Source organism: Hyperolius riggenbachi, chromosome 6 (genome assembly GCF_040937935.1).
Source record: "Hyperolius riggenbachi isolate aHypRig1 chromosome 6, aHypRig1.pri, whole genome shotgun sequence".
Classification (NCBI taxonomy): Eukaryota; Metazoa; Chordata; class Amphibia; order Anura; family Hyperoliidae; genus Hyperolius; species Hyperolius riggenbachi.
The window spans coordinates 296,428,542-296,444,004 of NC_090651.1; the positions used below are offsets into that span (position 1 = coordinate 296,428,542).

A 15,463-nucleotide genomic window follows, 5' to 3' on the forward strand; every position below is an offset into this window, starting at 1 on the left:
AGACACTTCAGACTGCTATAGCTGCAGCTCTGGTTTGAGAAGATGGCAGAGTGCATACAGATAGGGGCTAGAGAGCAGTGCCCAGAAGGAAAGTAGGTCAGCAGGATAGCCAGGCAACTGGTATTGCTTAAAAGGAAATAAATATGGCAGCCTCCACATACCTCTCACTTCAGTTGTCCTTTAATACAGTGCAGCTAGTAGAGTAGTGACAATCAGCCTAAATGACCAAGCATTTCCAATGCAATCTAGTAAACCTGTAGTGCATTTTTTTTATAAATTCGGTATTAGGAAGTAGAATAGGTTTATTTTTACACATCTTGTCAGCATTTCGGTGGTGTTAAGCAATCTGAATAATGGCATTTCAATTCCACCTTATGTACATCCAGTCCATGCCAGATGGAGGATACATAATAGCATAGAGGTCCACAAGCAATGTCCCTGCCACATCCCTTATCACACCCCTGCCACACCCCTAATCATGCCCCTTGCACACCCCTAATCACACCTCTTGCACACCCCTAGTCACGCATACCATTAAGTGTTCATAAGAAAAATATAGGCCCAGTGCACACCGAGCGGTTTTAGCAGCTAACCGCCAACCGCATCTGCCTGTAAAAACACTTGGCTAATGTATTTCAATGAGATGGTGCACACCAGCGGTTTGAGGTTTTTAGCAAACGTGACTCCTGCTGCATGTTTGCGGTTTGCAGAAGCAGTTCTGCCTCAATGTAAAGTATAGGAAAAGCTCAAACTGCTCTGAAAAATGCTAGACCAGAGCTGTTTTCCAGGCGTTTTTGTTACATTAGCTGTTCAGTAACAGCTTCATTGTAACAATATTTGTAATTGGCAAAAACACTAGGCATGTTTAGGAAACCTCTCTAAACATGCCTAGAATCGCTCTGAAATCTGCTCCAAAAACCTCTAGCGTTTTGCAGATCTGCTACAGGTTTTCGGTGTGCACTGGGCCATATTGTTTTATAATTCAAGCCACACCGATCTGTCCTATCCTGGTTCATTTTTCTTCATATTAACATTCGAAAATAAAAAATATATCAATTTAAAGGACGGGACTAAAGATTGGAGTAAATTAAACACATTTTTCAGTAGAAAAATACATATACTGTATTTACATACATCTGTACATCAGTTCTGAAAGAGGGACGCATGCGGAAGAAAGAGGGACAGAGGAATTGGGTTCCCAAAAAAGGGACAGTTGGAAGCTATGTATATGTCGCCTCACTAGGAGTTCTGGAATTAATAGCTTTTCTCCAGACTATCATCCCAATCCCCAGACATACATCTAATGAGTCCTCAGTTCTGAGGAGGTCATTTGGGTCACCCCAAGTTGGAGTCACTTTTGTATTCATTTTTTTAATTTATTTTTTTCAAGTTCTGCTCCCCTAAGAGCCTATTTCCACTACACTTGATTGAATGCAGAATTAATGCAGAATGGATGCAGAAAAACTGACTCCAATGAATGTCTATGGGAAAATCTGCACCAGAAAAATCGCATTTAGTGGAAACAGGCCCATAGACATTCATTGGAGTCAGTTTTTCTGCATCCATTCTGCATTAATTCTGCATCCAATCTGTGTGTAGTGGAAATAGGCGGTAATGGTTCTGCTGATCCTGTATAAAAATCCTGGAACCCATTAAAGGGGAACTGTAGTGCAAATGACATAATGAATAAAATTGCTTACGGTTAACAATATTCATTTATAGATTATTTAGTCAGTGTTTGCCCATTGTAAAATCTTTCCTCACCCTGATTTACATTGTGAAATTTATCACTGGTGGTGACATCTCTAGGTCTGCCAGGTGATCTGTACGGAATGTTTGTTACTGAGAGTTCTATGCACAGAGGGAGATGCTGCTTGCTTAGCAGCTGGAAAAGCTGTTATTTCCCACAATGCAACGAGGTTCACAGACAGCAAACTGTCAGGACCAAGGCCATGACATCACACTGTGGGAGGGGTTTCACCATAATATTGGCCACACAGACTCCCCCAGATCCATTTGAGAAAAGGTAAAGATTTCTCATGGGAAAGGGGTATCAGCTATTGATTGGAATGAAGTTCAATCCTTGTTTAAAGTCCCCCCTTTGTTAGAATGGCATGATCTACATTAGTTGTTCACCCTTTCAGTGAATGGATCTCGATTTAATTGGGTTCCCAACATCCTCTTAGAAAACACTTGCACTAGTATGGTAAAAGAAAAACAACGCATGTTGTAAAATATAGTTTCATTTTAATGAAGTTAAGAAAATGTTTCAAAAAGATTTCAAAGTACCCAACAAAATCTGATTTCATAATCAGTTAAATGCACATGGTTTTACTGGAAAATATACTATACAAACACAAAATAAAAACTAATCTATTGAGTTATAAATATAAAAAAGGTAGTGATACTTAGTACCACTGACCCCAGGCATCGTACTACAGTCAATGAATGTCAAAGTCAGAGGACTCCGTACAAGTTGTCGTTGGCCTATATTTATCTATACAAGGAGACTAGAGTTTCAGAAAGTGTCAATCTTTACATTCAGAAATTGCAGCCGTTGTGTAACACCCCAGGAATAACTAGTATTTTTGAAGTCACTTTAAGGACATGTCCAACTCTCTATGGCGACTGTAGGAGGGAGGGGCAAGGAGGTAACTGCAACGTGTAAACAACTATAGTTTTGCTTAGGGTACATTCACACTGGAAGCACGGAAGTTTTAGCAATTACTGCTGGGTGCGGACTGGCACTTAAAGAGAACCAGAGACGAAGCACCCTCATGTATTTTACCTTATAAATCAGTGGGAACATGACAGTAAACGCCTACTCTGCTCTTTGTTTCATTGTTCTCTGTTTAATCTGACTGTTATCACCTCTGATAAGAATCCCCGACTGAGCATTCAGTCTGGCTTTGTTAAGGAATAATTATAGCTGAGTCTGTCTCCTCTGGTGTCTTTTCAAGCCCAAGCCTGCCCCCTTGTGGCTCTGCTATAATGACTCAGCTATAATTATTCACAGCAAAGCCAGACTGAATGCTCAGTCAGGGATTCTTATCACAGCTGATAACAGACACTTTTAGCAGTGAGGATGAAACGGAGAGCAGGGTAGGTGTTTTCTCTAATGTTCCCACTGATATATATGGTAAAATACATGAGCGTGCTTCGTCTCTGGTTCACTTTAACAGTCAAGCATTGACAGGCACTTTTACCAGCCATTGGCAACCAATTTCCATTGACTCAGATCACAAGTACATCACCTTTATTTCTGCACGGATATGTGTTAAAATGCATGTGTCTGCAGCAGAAGTACAATGTAGTTTAATGAAAATTGTGAGCAGTCTACCTCCCAAAAAACAAGTTGTACTGCGCAGCTTCCACTGGCCTAACACTTAGAAATAACAGTGCGTGACAGCGTGCTCAGACCAGTGGAAAGCAGCGCAGTTTGATTCCAGTTATGTGTGATGTGTCAGCCGCTGCCATGGTGATACATCACTACAAGGGAGGAGGCGGGGAGGAGTGAGAGTATGCTAGGCAAGGCTTCCTTCTGCACAGCATCTTCCACTGGCACAGCACTGCAGGATCAACCAAGTAATTATATAAAATGTATGTAAAAAAAAACAAAAAAACTCTTGTACCTAACAATAGGTACTGTACTTCAGGCCTCTGCTGTACACACACTAGATGCACACACAATTCTCGCCAGGTGCAGTGTTTATGAGGCTTCTTGGCAAAGGTTAATCTACTGTGTGTTCAGCACATAAAATTATACTGGGCATGCGTACTGCTAAAAAGCTGGGGCCAGCAGTATTCATCAATAGCACAGCACAGATTTTCAGGCCCCAGTGAAACATAAATGCCCCCCCCAATGTTTACATCTGCTTCACCCTCCACCAATGGCCTGGGGGCCCATCTGCCAAGAGTCACATAAGTGTGGTCACATGATTCCCCTCGTATAGCAGAATGGCCACCATAATGCTTTCTGTTCATAAGTGTGACCACAACAGCTGCATTGAGGGCCATCTGAGGAAAGGTAGTCAGAGGCCTCCGCAGTTGTCGGCACTGTGATGCAGGGCCTACTTCCCAATAGTTATACCTGTGCACGGGTCACGTTCTCATGAATATACATATATATATCCTATATAAAATTAAATGGTAGGGTAGCTGCGCCCTCTGAGCAGCCAGCAGATCTACCGCCAGGGGGCGGTACTGAAGCCTGTGTCTGGCAGCGTCAGGCAAATGGTGGCCGAGGTGTCTCCGAAGCGAGATGCCGCCAGGCAGGAGTGATGGGGTGGGAGGGAGCAGCGCTAGGTTCGGGTCTGCAGTGATTGGGCAGAGAATGTGAGGGCAGCAGGAAAGGCCTTCCAAGAGGTCAACAGCTGTGGTTCTAGCGCCTGTTATTGTATTGACAGGCTTCTATTCCTATCAGGATCTGGAATGTTACACAAGCTAATATAAGTCACATTTTGCATACATTTATGCAGATTAGGGATTGCAGTCACAGAGGTAACAGCAGAAGCAATGGCTGCTCAAAGTTTTCCACATGACAAGTTTGCTGAACATGGCTTCTGTGCACAAAATGGCCGCCGCTGCTACAGTTACAGATCAGACTGAAGTATACAATCACATCTTGTGTTGCTTGTAGATTTGCTGAAGTATACAATCACATCTTGTGTTCCTTGTAGATTTGCTCTCCTTATATTCACACTTCACTTGTCAGAGAAGCCCAGAGCACCAGTTTATGAGTCCAGAGAGCAACAAGTGGCTACAAAGGAGGCGACTGAGCGCGGAATGCAGGTAATGAGGTTCTAGAGGGAAATCATCAGAAAAAAACAAAAACGCAGTTTTACACAGTCCAGTCATTCATCATTCAGCTGAAGCAATCTTCAGACCTAGCACAGGACCTTATAGCGTCTATGGAGTGGTGTTGTCCTTCTAATGGCAGTAAACAATAAAAAAAAGTGTTCCACAGGATGAAGGTTCTGGAAACCTAGAATGAAAAACACGTTTTTTTAAATTAAGTATTCAGCTTCTGGATGTTTCAGTGTTTAGTGTATTTCTACTATAATGATGTTTAACTGGTTAATAATGAAACACATTTGTATTCTTGGTGTAAGGTCCAGGTCACACGAGGCAGTTGCGGCGTTCGTCGTTCAAACGTAATAAAGCGCTGTCCATTCAAATGAATGGAAGTGCTTTTTAAATTACTATTACGTTTTTAACTTCCTTCGTGTAAATGCCACACTGGATCCCGTTGTTGGTTAAGACTTCTGTGTCCTTCTGGGTGGGTCAATATGAGACACCGAACCTCAGTAAACGATGCTGAACGACTTTCTGCTCGTAACTGTGCTGCTGTGAACTGGCCCTCAGGGAGCATATACATGAAAGACTTCCCAACAGTGCATGTATTGCAGACAACCTCACCTATGCACATGTGGGGTAATTGGTGTCTCAACTACATGGAATCCACCTGGCTGAGGCACTAATTACCCCACCTGTGCATAGGTGAGGTTTCCTGCAATACATGCACAGCTGGGGAGTCACAAGGACAGGAGAAACACTGCGCTAGATGGTTCTAGGCTGAGATGCCCAATCGAGGCTTGCTCTGCAGAGATTCTAGCCAGTGTATTAAGCCCCCAATGAGTCTGTGTGAGTTTCAGACTTTTGAGCAGCATAGTGGTTAGCGCTCTCGCCTTGCAGCGCCAGATGGAACCCAGCCAGGACACTATCTGCACGGAGTTTGTATGTTCTCCTCGTGTCTGCATGGATTTCCTCCGGGTACTCCTGTTTCCTCCCACACCCCAAAAACATACTGAAAAGGTAAATGGCTTACCCCTAAAATAGGCCCACGAGTACAATACATAAACTACACGATACATACATAGACATATGACTATGGTCGGGATTAGATTGTGAGCCCATCTGAGGAGCAGTTAAGCGACATGACCATATACTCTGTACAGCACTGCGGAAGAGGTCAGCACTTTAGTAATACTAAATAGTAATAATCCTCCGAGCCTGGACCAAGGCTATAGTTCTCCTACTTAACTCCACCTCCTCCATTGTGCGCCATACCATATTCCTTCTGCACACAACCATAAATCAGAACCAGTCGCTAGCCTGCAGGCTAGCAATGCATTTGTACAGCACACCTGTTGCCCGGGCGACAGTCCTTATATATGTGTATGAGGCTTTAGCCCTGTTTTAAGATACTAATAAGTTATTCATAATATGTACAGTACAATAGCTCTTACTCTAAATCCTCCACTCCCTGTAGAAAAAACACCATTATTTTTAAAACTCAGGTTATGGTGTTTGTACTGTTATTTTTAATTCTTCTGCAGTTCTATACGGAGTGAGACAATATCAGGTAACAAACAGGCCCCATTCACACTGGCAATCGCAAAACGCTAGGAAAAAAAATCAGTAGCACTTTGCAAAGCGATTTTCCAGTGATTTTTCACTGTACAGGAAAGTGATTTTAGAGTGATTGCATTTTGTGATTCTTTAAAGAGGAATTTCAGCCTAAGCAAACATACTGTCATTAAGTTACATTAGTTATGTTAATTAAAATAGATAGGTAATACAATCTCTTACCCACCCTGTTTTAAAAGAACAGGAAAATGTTTGTGATTTCATGAAGGCAGCCATCTTTTTGGTTGAAAGGAGGTGATGGGGAACATGAGACACAGTTCCAACTGTCCTGTGTCCTGATCACCCCTCCCAGTTGCTAGGCAACGAGAACAACATCATCAGAAATCCCATCATGCTTTGCACAGTATCAGGGGAAAAATGCCCGGGCAGTTTTCTTTGATGGGGCGGAGCTTAGCTGTTGTACAGCCAAAAATGAGGTTGAGATAAGAAAAATAAAGTTCTGATGCTGTGAAACTGTTAAAGAAAAACACCAAGCCTTTTCAGTTCTGCTGAGTAGGTTTATAGTCTGGAGGTTCACTTTAACATTGAAATGCAGTCGCTCCAAAGATGCTGCATGCACCATGTTTGAGATTTCAGCAAATCACTAATCACTGGTGATTGCTACAGTGTGAACACTACCATTGATTTGCATTGCCACAGTGCTTTTTCAAGCTTTAGCGATTTACAGTCAAGCTGAAATCACTAGTAAACTGCTCCAGTGTGAATGAGGCCTTAGGGCCCATTCACACTAGAAAATAGCAAAACGATAGCACTTAACGGTACCGTTTTGTGTGGGTGATTTTACCGCGATTACCGCACTAAGATCACTGGACACTCTCGCGATTCCCTTCAATCGCGATCAGCGCTTGTTTAACCACTTAACGACCGCCTAACGCCGATAGGCGTCGGCAGGTCGTTAGTGGTATAGCATGCCAGTTCACGGAGGGTGTCTCCGTGAACAGTGTGCGAGCCGCCGATTGCGGCTCGCACGCATAATGTAAACACGCGGGGAAGAAATCCCCGCTGTTTACATCAATACAGCGCTGCCGTAAAGGAGATCGGCGATCCCCGGCCTCTGATTGGCCGGGGATCGCCGGCATCTGATAGGCTAAAGCCTATCCGTCCTGCACAGCCCATAGCCTGCGGGGAAGCAGGTATAGGCAGAGAGGGCAGAAATCGCTGCGGAGGGGGGCTTTGAAGAGCCCCCCGCAAAGCGCAGATAGCCGGCGGCGATCAGACCCCCCCAGCAGGACATCCCCCTAGTGGGGAAAAAAGGGGGGGGAAGTCTGATCGCCCTGGCTCTATCCTGATCGGTGCTGCTGGCTGGAGAGCCCACGCAGCACCAATATCAGGAAAATCCCCTGGTCCTTAAGTGGTTAAGAACTGTACCACAATTGCTCCAAAATCGCGGCAAAATGCTGCAGGCAACACGTTTTGCGATTGCTGTTAATAGCGGAACACCCGCGATCGGTAGTAATCACGGCAGTGAGATTACTGCCATATAGTTCTAATTGCGCTATCGCTTTAAAAAGCATAAGCACTTCAGCGATTAGCGGGAATCTGGATTCATGTTATTTAAGTATTACCGTATACATCTGCTTTTACTACTTACCTTATTTAGGGACTGGAGCAGGTTTGGTTGTTTTTATCAAGTCACTTTCTTGAAGAGCCTCGACTATCCAGGTCAACGCCCTGCCACAGTATTCAAGCTGCAGGGAATAAAATGCTGTAATTACTCTATGGCAAGTTTCCTATCAAAATCATTTTTTTCAAACAATTACAGTATAATGGTGCATCATGCACATATCTTACAGGGCATAGTTCAGACTTCTGTTTCTTTAATGCACATAATGTGGAACAGATGAATATTTGCAATACACAAAGTCTTCTGTATCGCACACCAACATTTTTTGCATGTAATTTTATTACATCCCTAGCTGGGTTTGCAGTGCTAGCTTTCTGTGCCAGTATAAGGCGCTGCTTAACTTGACTTCACAGCACTCTATGGGCCAGATTTATCAAAGCATTACCGACAGTTTTTTTATTCGAAAACTGTTCTAACCAGCAGAGGAACTTTTCTGCTTGATAACTTCTCAAATCCTATGTAATAGTGGAAGTTTAGTGTGGATTTCTAGAGCTGCAATACAGTTAAGAAAAGTGCAAATCCATCCCTAAGCTGCTACAGATTAAGAAGTGCTTAATAGCAGTTCTTCAGATAGTGTAGCAGTGCAGGCTAGATGTGAATTGTGAAGGGCTCCTCCCCCCTCACTCAGAGCCTGCTGACAGCAGATGTGTTGGTTACCTCAGCAACAGTAATTTCCCTCACACACTGCACTGCCTGAGAGACCTTCCTAACGCCTCATATTTCTAACAGTTTAAGAAGGAATCTGCCCTATTTAGTGATTTCTTAGGATGTCTGAGACTCAGACACTCTTGATAAATGTCCCCCTATGTTTCCCCATCTCATCAGCTCCTACATGAGGCAGCCAAGGAGAAGGTGGGAGGGGTCAGCAGCTAGTCTCTCTGACCAGAGAACTGACCACACACAGCAGCGTAATTATAGAGCTTGGAGCCCCAATGCAAGTTTTACATGGCGCCCCAAGCACTCTATTGATATGGAGCCCCAACACCCACTAAGGACCTCTGTAGGATCAGAGAGGAGTAATTAAACTGAGGAAACAGGATTACCACTATGCAATGCACATATAGAGGTGTTCATTACCATGGTGTTCATTACCATTACCACAAAAGGCTAATAAGATGAATGATGGAGGGCCCCTAGTGGGTCCCTCTGCTCCCGGGGCCCTGGTGCAGTCGCAACCTCTGCATCCCCTATTGCTACGTCACTGACCACCCATGTACTTTCTGTGCTGGTGAGGAGGGGCTCAATCTGAAATGTGGGCGGAGAAAGGCGGAGTCAGCCGCTGCATCCTGTTCACCCTACATGCAACTAAGTTGGTGGTCAAACATGCACAGAACTTGCAATTGGGGATGCTACACTATATCTCTCTTATTGCCCAGGCTCATTCAAACAGCATGAATAGCACAGCTGCCTCAACAGGTGGGTTTAGCGATGCTAAAATGTTTGCAGCAGACTATGAGGCACTTATCGCTATTATATACAGCCAATAAAGGCACTACATTCATGTGAGGAAGCGGCGATACGTGTTGTCTTTTTTAAAGTACTAGTTACACAAAAAGTTTTGAAATCGGGGTTTTAAATGGAGCCAGAACAGTACATTGCTAGTCAAAAAGCATCACATTTATTCTTGTGCAAAATTCTTCAGGATCATGCAAATCATGGATTCACATGCAATTTCACATGCAGATATATAAAACAATGGCCTGACGCGTTTCATGGTAAACCAACGCTTTCTTAGGACCCTTTTAGGGCCCGTTTCCACTATCGCGAATCCGCATGCGGGCAACGCATGCGGATTCGCACAGTCAGTACAAGTGGATGGGACTGTTTCCACTTGTGCGTTTCCCCGCACGTTTTCCTGTGCAGAAAAAATCTGCAGGGTAGGGGCCTCAGAATTCGCCTGCGTGTGGAATGCAGGCGAATCGCACGCAATGTATTTAATAGGGAAATCGCATGCGTTTTCCCCATGCGTTTTTTGCCGCGATTTCGCATGCGATTTCGCATAGGTACCCATGTTAATTCACACAGGCAGTGACATGGTTAAAATCGCATACAGCCTTACCTATGCGAAATCGCATGCGAAATCGCGGCAAAAAACGCATGCGGAATCGCACCCGCATGCGATTTGCCTGCGGTGATTCGCCGGCGATTTCGTAACGCTATAGTGGAAACGGGCCCTTAAGCTTAATCAGTTGCTCTCAGTTATAACTGAAAGAATAACGTATTTTCAAAGTAATCTCCATGTTTCCCTATGGGACAGTTCCCACTATACGCGTTTTAACTGAAAGCTTTTTCACAATGCAGTGCTATGGAGAAAACTAATACCAATGCACACTAACGCACACCAACGCATTACGTGTAAAAGGGGCCCATAGAGGCACACGAAATAACATAAGCAGTCAGTTTCTAAAAGCTTCTCACGTATCTATGATGCTACCACCGATGGCACTCCACACTGAGTGCGTCCCTCCTCAGCAATGAGGTGCCGTCTTTGTTTAAGTGCTGAATGAAAACTACCTCTACAGCTTATTGGTTGGTAATTCCTCAGAAGTTGAGCCAAAACTTAGCTTCCTTTTTAACCAGTTTTAATCACTTTATCACATCTTGGGCACCTCCCCTCACTGCATAAAATACGACATTTTTTAACTAATGCCCATTCCCCCCCAAAATTATTTTAAAGCAGACATATCAATGGATTGTGGAGACCACCATCTTGATCTACTTTTAACCACTTAATGACAAGCTGACTTATAAAAACGTCCTGCTAGAGCCTCTTAATAGCTCCAGGATGTTTTTATAAGTCAGACAGTGCTGCTGCCGCTATGCGCGTGCACGCGCGCGCTCCCGTGTATCCCTGTGCACCTGCACGTGAAAATAGTGGGGGAAAAAAACACCAAATAAAAAATACACCTTTATTTCCAAATACTATATTGTCACCATACTTTATACTAGGGACATCATTAAAATCTTGTAATAACCAGGACAAATAGGCAGATAAATTGTGTGGGTTTTATGTACAGTAGCAGTGTTTATATTTAAACTATAGGGGATGAAATTGGAGAACTAGTGTATTTTTTCTTTTTTTCCTTGTTTTTCCCCTTTAAAATGCATACAAAATAAAGTAATTACTGAAAACAAATATCAACCCCAAAAAGCCCAATTGGTGGTTAAAAAACAAGATATAGATCATTTCATTGTGATTAACAGTGATTAAGCTATTGGCAAATGAAAGGGATGAGCACTGAAAGGTGAAAATCGCTCTTGTCCATTAGGGGAAAAATGCCTTTGGGGTGAAATGGTTAAACAAACGCTAGCTTCCCAGCTCTAATGCCGATCCTCAGTCTAGGTAGAACATTCAGTATCACTGACCAGGCTCAAACATTTAGCTCAGGCAGGACCACACAACAACCCTGTGAAATTGTCATGGGGCCCACCTGGGCTCCACACTCCTCTCAGCCACACCCAACCCCCCTCCCATGCACACACTTTGCCCCATCATCAGTAATATTTACCTGCATCCAGCAATGCGGGTCACTTCCATGCATCACAGCCACACACGCTGGCATTTTGCCATTTGCTGGCTCTCGAACATGTGACTCACATCAGTCATGTGATCAGGAGTCGGTGAATGGCAGTAGAGTGTGCGGCTGTGACCCATGCAGGCCAGGAAAGGAAGGGGGAGCAGGCCCCCACAGCCCCTGAGCTCAGGAGTCCTCTCCTCTTCCTGATGTACCTACTAGTTCTTGGGGTGCAACTCATATCACTATGGTGAAAGTATTTACACACAACTATTGTCCTTGAAGCTGGGGAATATCCATCCTGGAGTTCTCTTCTGACTCCAACAGTTAAAGTGGATGTGAATTGTTGCACAGGACAGAAGGGAAACATAGAAAAATGCACCTTGTATGCATTTAAAGCATTTAACGTGTGTAATTCCTATATATATATATATATATATATATATATATATATATATATATATATATATATATATATATATATATATATATATATAATCAAGTGTAATATGATCTCCCAACCATGTCAGCTCAGGAATCTTGTCAATCCTCGGCAGAGCAGCTAATTTGTAAACACAGGATGTCAACCCTACGTTTGCTTCCATGAAAGCAGGAAGCAGACACACTGCAGATTTATTGCAGGATTTTTATCAGCTGTAACAAAAATGTTTTTCTTTAAAGGTTATTGTGCTGTTGGTTATCTTTTAGAGCAGAGAGAAAGTGCTGAGTTTACGTCTGCTTTAAGGTGAGTTTTCCAGATGACTAGAGAGAGAGTATGTTAAACATTTGCAGCTTTTTAAGGACAAAATAAATATAGTTTTAAAAGGAATGCCCACAACAAAGACATTTCATGGACTTCCCCTTTAACAGTCGTTTCTGGGAGAGCTGTGCGGGGGAGGGGTTAAAGCGGTTATTATTTCTTGCATGCGATACACGTAAATAATACTGACACATGTCCTCACTTCTCCTTATCTTTGCACTTTCCTTGAATGAACTCTGGGCTTTGGCTGGAAAGTTGCAGCGATGGCGTGCTGTGTAATCGGATAGCCCTGCCTGGCGCCCTGTAATATATACTGCACCTTGCCAAAGATTTTCTCCTCTCTTATGCTGCGGGTCACCTTCCCTGGAACATTATTGCAGCCAGGGCCGGAGCAGGCGGGGGAAACTAGTGTTCTCGGGCTGTATAACCCCCATCGTGGCCGCTGTCCAACTGCAAATCTGCCGCTAAATGAAGCACCAGACTTTATTTCACGTTAGTGTAAAGATGTATACAGGTCCCCGCTACACAAATCACTCTGCAGCCAAGTTTTGCTACAGTGCGTGCTCCTGCTTATCCTGGGAAGGATATAAAGTCTTCAATCAGCACTGCAATAAATTTGCTTTACTATGAAATTATATGGTGGGGACATTTCCCGCTATGCGCTTCTGCACTGCACCGTTTAAATAGTCATGTCACTAAATGTCACTTTAGAAGAGCTTACATGCTAATCCCTACCACTGACATGTCATTATTGTAGTCTAAAGGTGCCCATACATCTGGCGGCGATGAGCAGATCAACCAACAAACAAATCAGATCAGAGAGAGAGATCTGTTGGCTGCCCATACACCACAGGCTGTCCATACGCCTCAGGATGCTTCATCAGCCCCAAGTCCATATACTTATTTACATATTCGAGTCCCATGAGGCTGCCGCACATAGCACTTGTGCGGTACCCAGATATAAGGTAGAAGGAGCAGCTGGGGAGAAGGGGGGGGGGGGGGGTGGGGGGGGGATAGGCTTGGGTTTCAGAGCGGCCAGGCGCTCTGTTGCATTTGACACTTATCCGGATATCACATGCAGCGTTCACCTGATCCACCACATCGACCTTAGATTTCCCAGCTTGCTTGATCGATACATTCAACCTATTTTGGCCCGAAATCGGACAATTCGTCAATCGAGCATGATTGTGTCACTTCCTGCTTGGCTGGTGGCCAGATGGGGAATGCCGCATAGTAAGTAACGCAGTATTCCCCGAAGGCCTGTTTTTGGCGGTGCGGCTGCCACACCGCACTGCCAGTTTGCAGTGTGAAACTGGCCTGACCGTTATACTGTCACTACATTGACTCATTCATTACTCAGTGAAGGATGATGCATATCTGTGTTGGAGTGCACTGCTCTGTTTTGGGGCATATGGCAATTATCATAACATGTGTGCTTATGTTCCAGCTGTATTATTATTGCTTATATACTGTGCAAGGTACACACGATGCAATTTTCTGACAGATTTACTGTCAGATTGATTATTTCCAACATGTTTGATCTGGTTTCCGATCGATTTTCTGTTCATTTCTATGAAAAATCGTTTAAGAAATCAATCGGAAATCAGACTGGACATGTTGGAAATAATCAATCTCACAGTAAATCTGTCAGAAAATGGCATTGTGAGTAGCTAACATTACAGATGCTTTGGTACCTGTACTGCGTGCATGACAAAGAGGCGCAAGGATATTTGTGCACCTGATTTTGGCTAGTAGAATATTGGTACCTTTTTCACCAGTTTTAAAAGTGTAAATTACCGAAATAAAATATCAGTAAATAATAACAATATTTTACTACAACTTAACCTAACACTATTTTTAAACAGAACCCGATGCCTAACCATATCCACCCCATGCCTAAGCCTTAAAAACACCCCCCGCCATGCCTAACCATAGCCACCCTCCCCCCCCACGCCTAAGCCTTAAAAACACCCCCCGCCATGCCTAACCATAGCCACCCTCCCCCCCCCCCCACGCCTATCCCTTAAAAACACCCCCCGCCATGCCTAACCATAGCCACCCTCCCCCCCCCCCCCCCCACGCCTAAGCCTTAAAAACACCCCCCGCCATGCCTAACCATAGCCACCCCCAAGCCTAACCCTTAAAAAAACCCCTTCCATGCCTAACCTTAACCTTTCCCCAACCTCCTGCCGCAATTACGATTATGTTAGGGCACTTCCATAGGCACCATTATAAATAGCAGCTATAATGTAAAATTTGGCCACCTGTGCCCCCTGATAAATAGCAGGCGCCCACTATATATCAGGCAGCACGGGCGGTCACATTTCCCGCTTCCCCTGTACTTGCCAGTAATTCCTTTAATAGCCAGTAATACTTTCCTCTGCATTACTTCGTAAAAGAGATTAAAACCACACCGGATCGGAGACAAAGCTACCAAAGGTCAGCACAGACCTATGTTTATTCTGGATCCACATACTACTGGCTTAACCTGCTGAGCGTTACACCGCTGAGGAGATTTTGTAGCCTCGTAGTCCCCCAGGTGAAATGTATTCAATTACATGCGATCAGAGCATATTAGCTAGCACTAGGCTAGCTAGAATATGTGCCCCCCCCCCCCACGCCCGATTGCCCAGAATCCCCCCCGATCCAGCCGCTTATACATTACCCGGCCAGGCTCCAGCAATTGCCGCAGCCTCCCCAAACAGCTCCGCTCTTCTCTATGGGGACGATCGTACATGACGTTATCAACGTCATGCACAGTCCCGATCCTCCCCATAGAGAAGAGCGGAGCTGTGCGGGTAGGCTGTGGCGATTGCTGGAGCCTGGCTGGGTAATGTATAAGCGGCTGGATCGGGGGGGATTCTGGGCAATCGGTGGTGGTGGTGGGGGCATCCAACTATTCTAGCTAGCCTAGTGCTAGCTAATATGCTCTGATCACATTTCATCCAATAGGTTACAACTGGGAGACTCCTGAGGCTATTAAAACCTCTACAGCGGCATGCCCAACAGTGTCGGGCATACTGCTCAGGAGATTAAGGAAGAAACCGTAACCAAGAATTGAACTTCATCCAAATCAGTAGCTGATACCCCCTTTCCCATGAGAAGTCTATTCCTTTTCACAAACGGATCATCAGG

General features: G+C 44.3%; 1 protein-coding gene across 2 annotated transcripts in view; it reads right to left on the minus strand.

Annotated features, from left to right (window-relative positions):
* Positions 1-2,227: 2,227 nt before the first annotated feature.
* TRPM4 (transient receptor potential cation channel subfamily M member 4) overlaps positions 2,228-15,463 on the minus strand; it is a 161,155-nt gene continuing 147,919 nt past the window's right edge. For both annotated transcript variants that reach the window (XM_068241123.1, XM_068241124.1), the window contains exons 24-25: positions 8,021-8,117; positions 2,228-4,984 (exon numbers count right to left, since the gene is read on the minus strand). In XM_068241123.1, coding sequence (XP_068097224.1) covers positions 8,022-8,117 — 96 coding nt within the window. In that variant the 3' untranslated portion in view covers positions 2,228-4,984; position 8,021. The remainder of the gene's footprint in view (positions 4,985-8,020; positions 8,118-15,463) is intronic.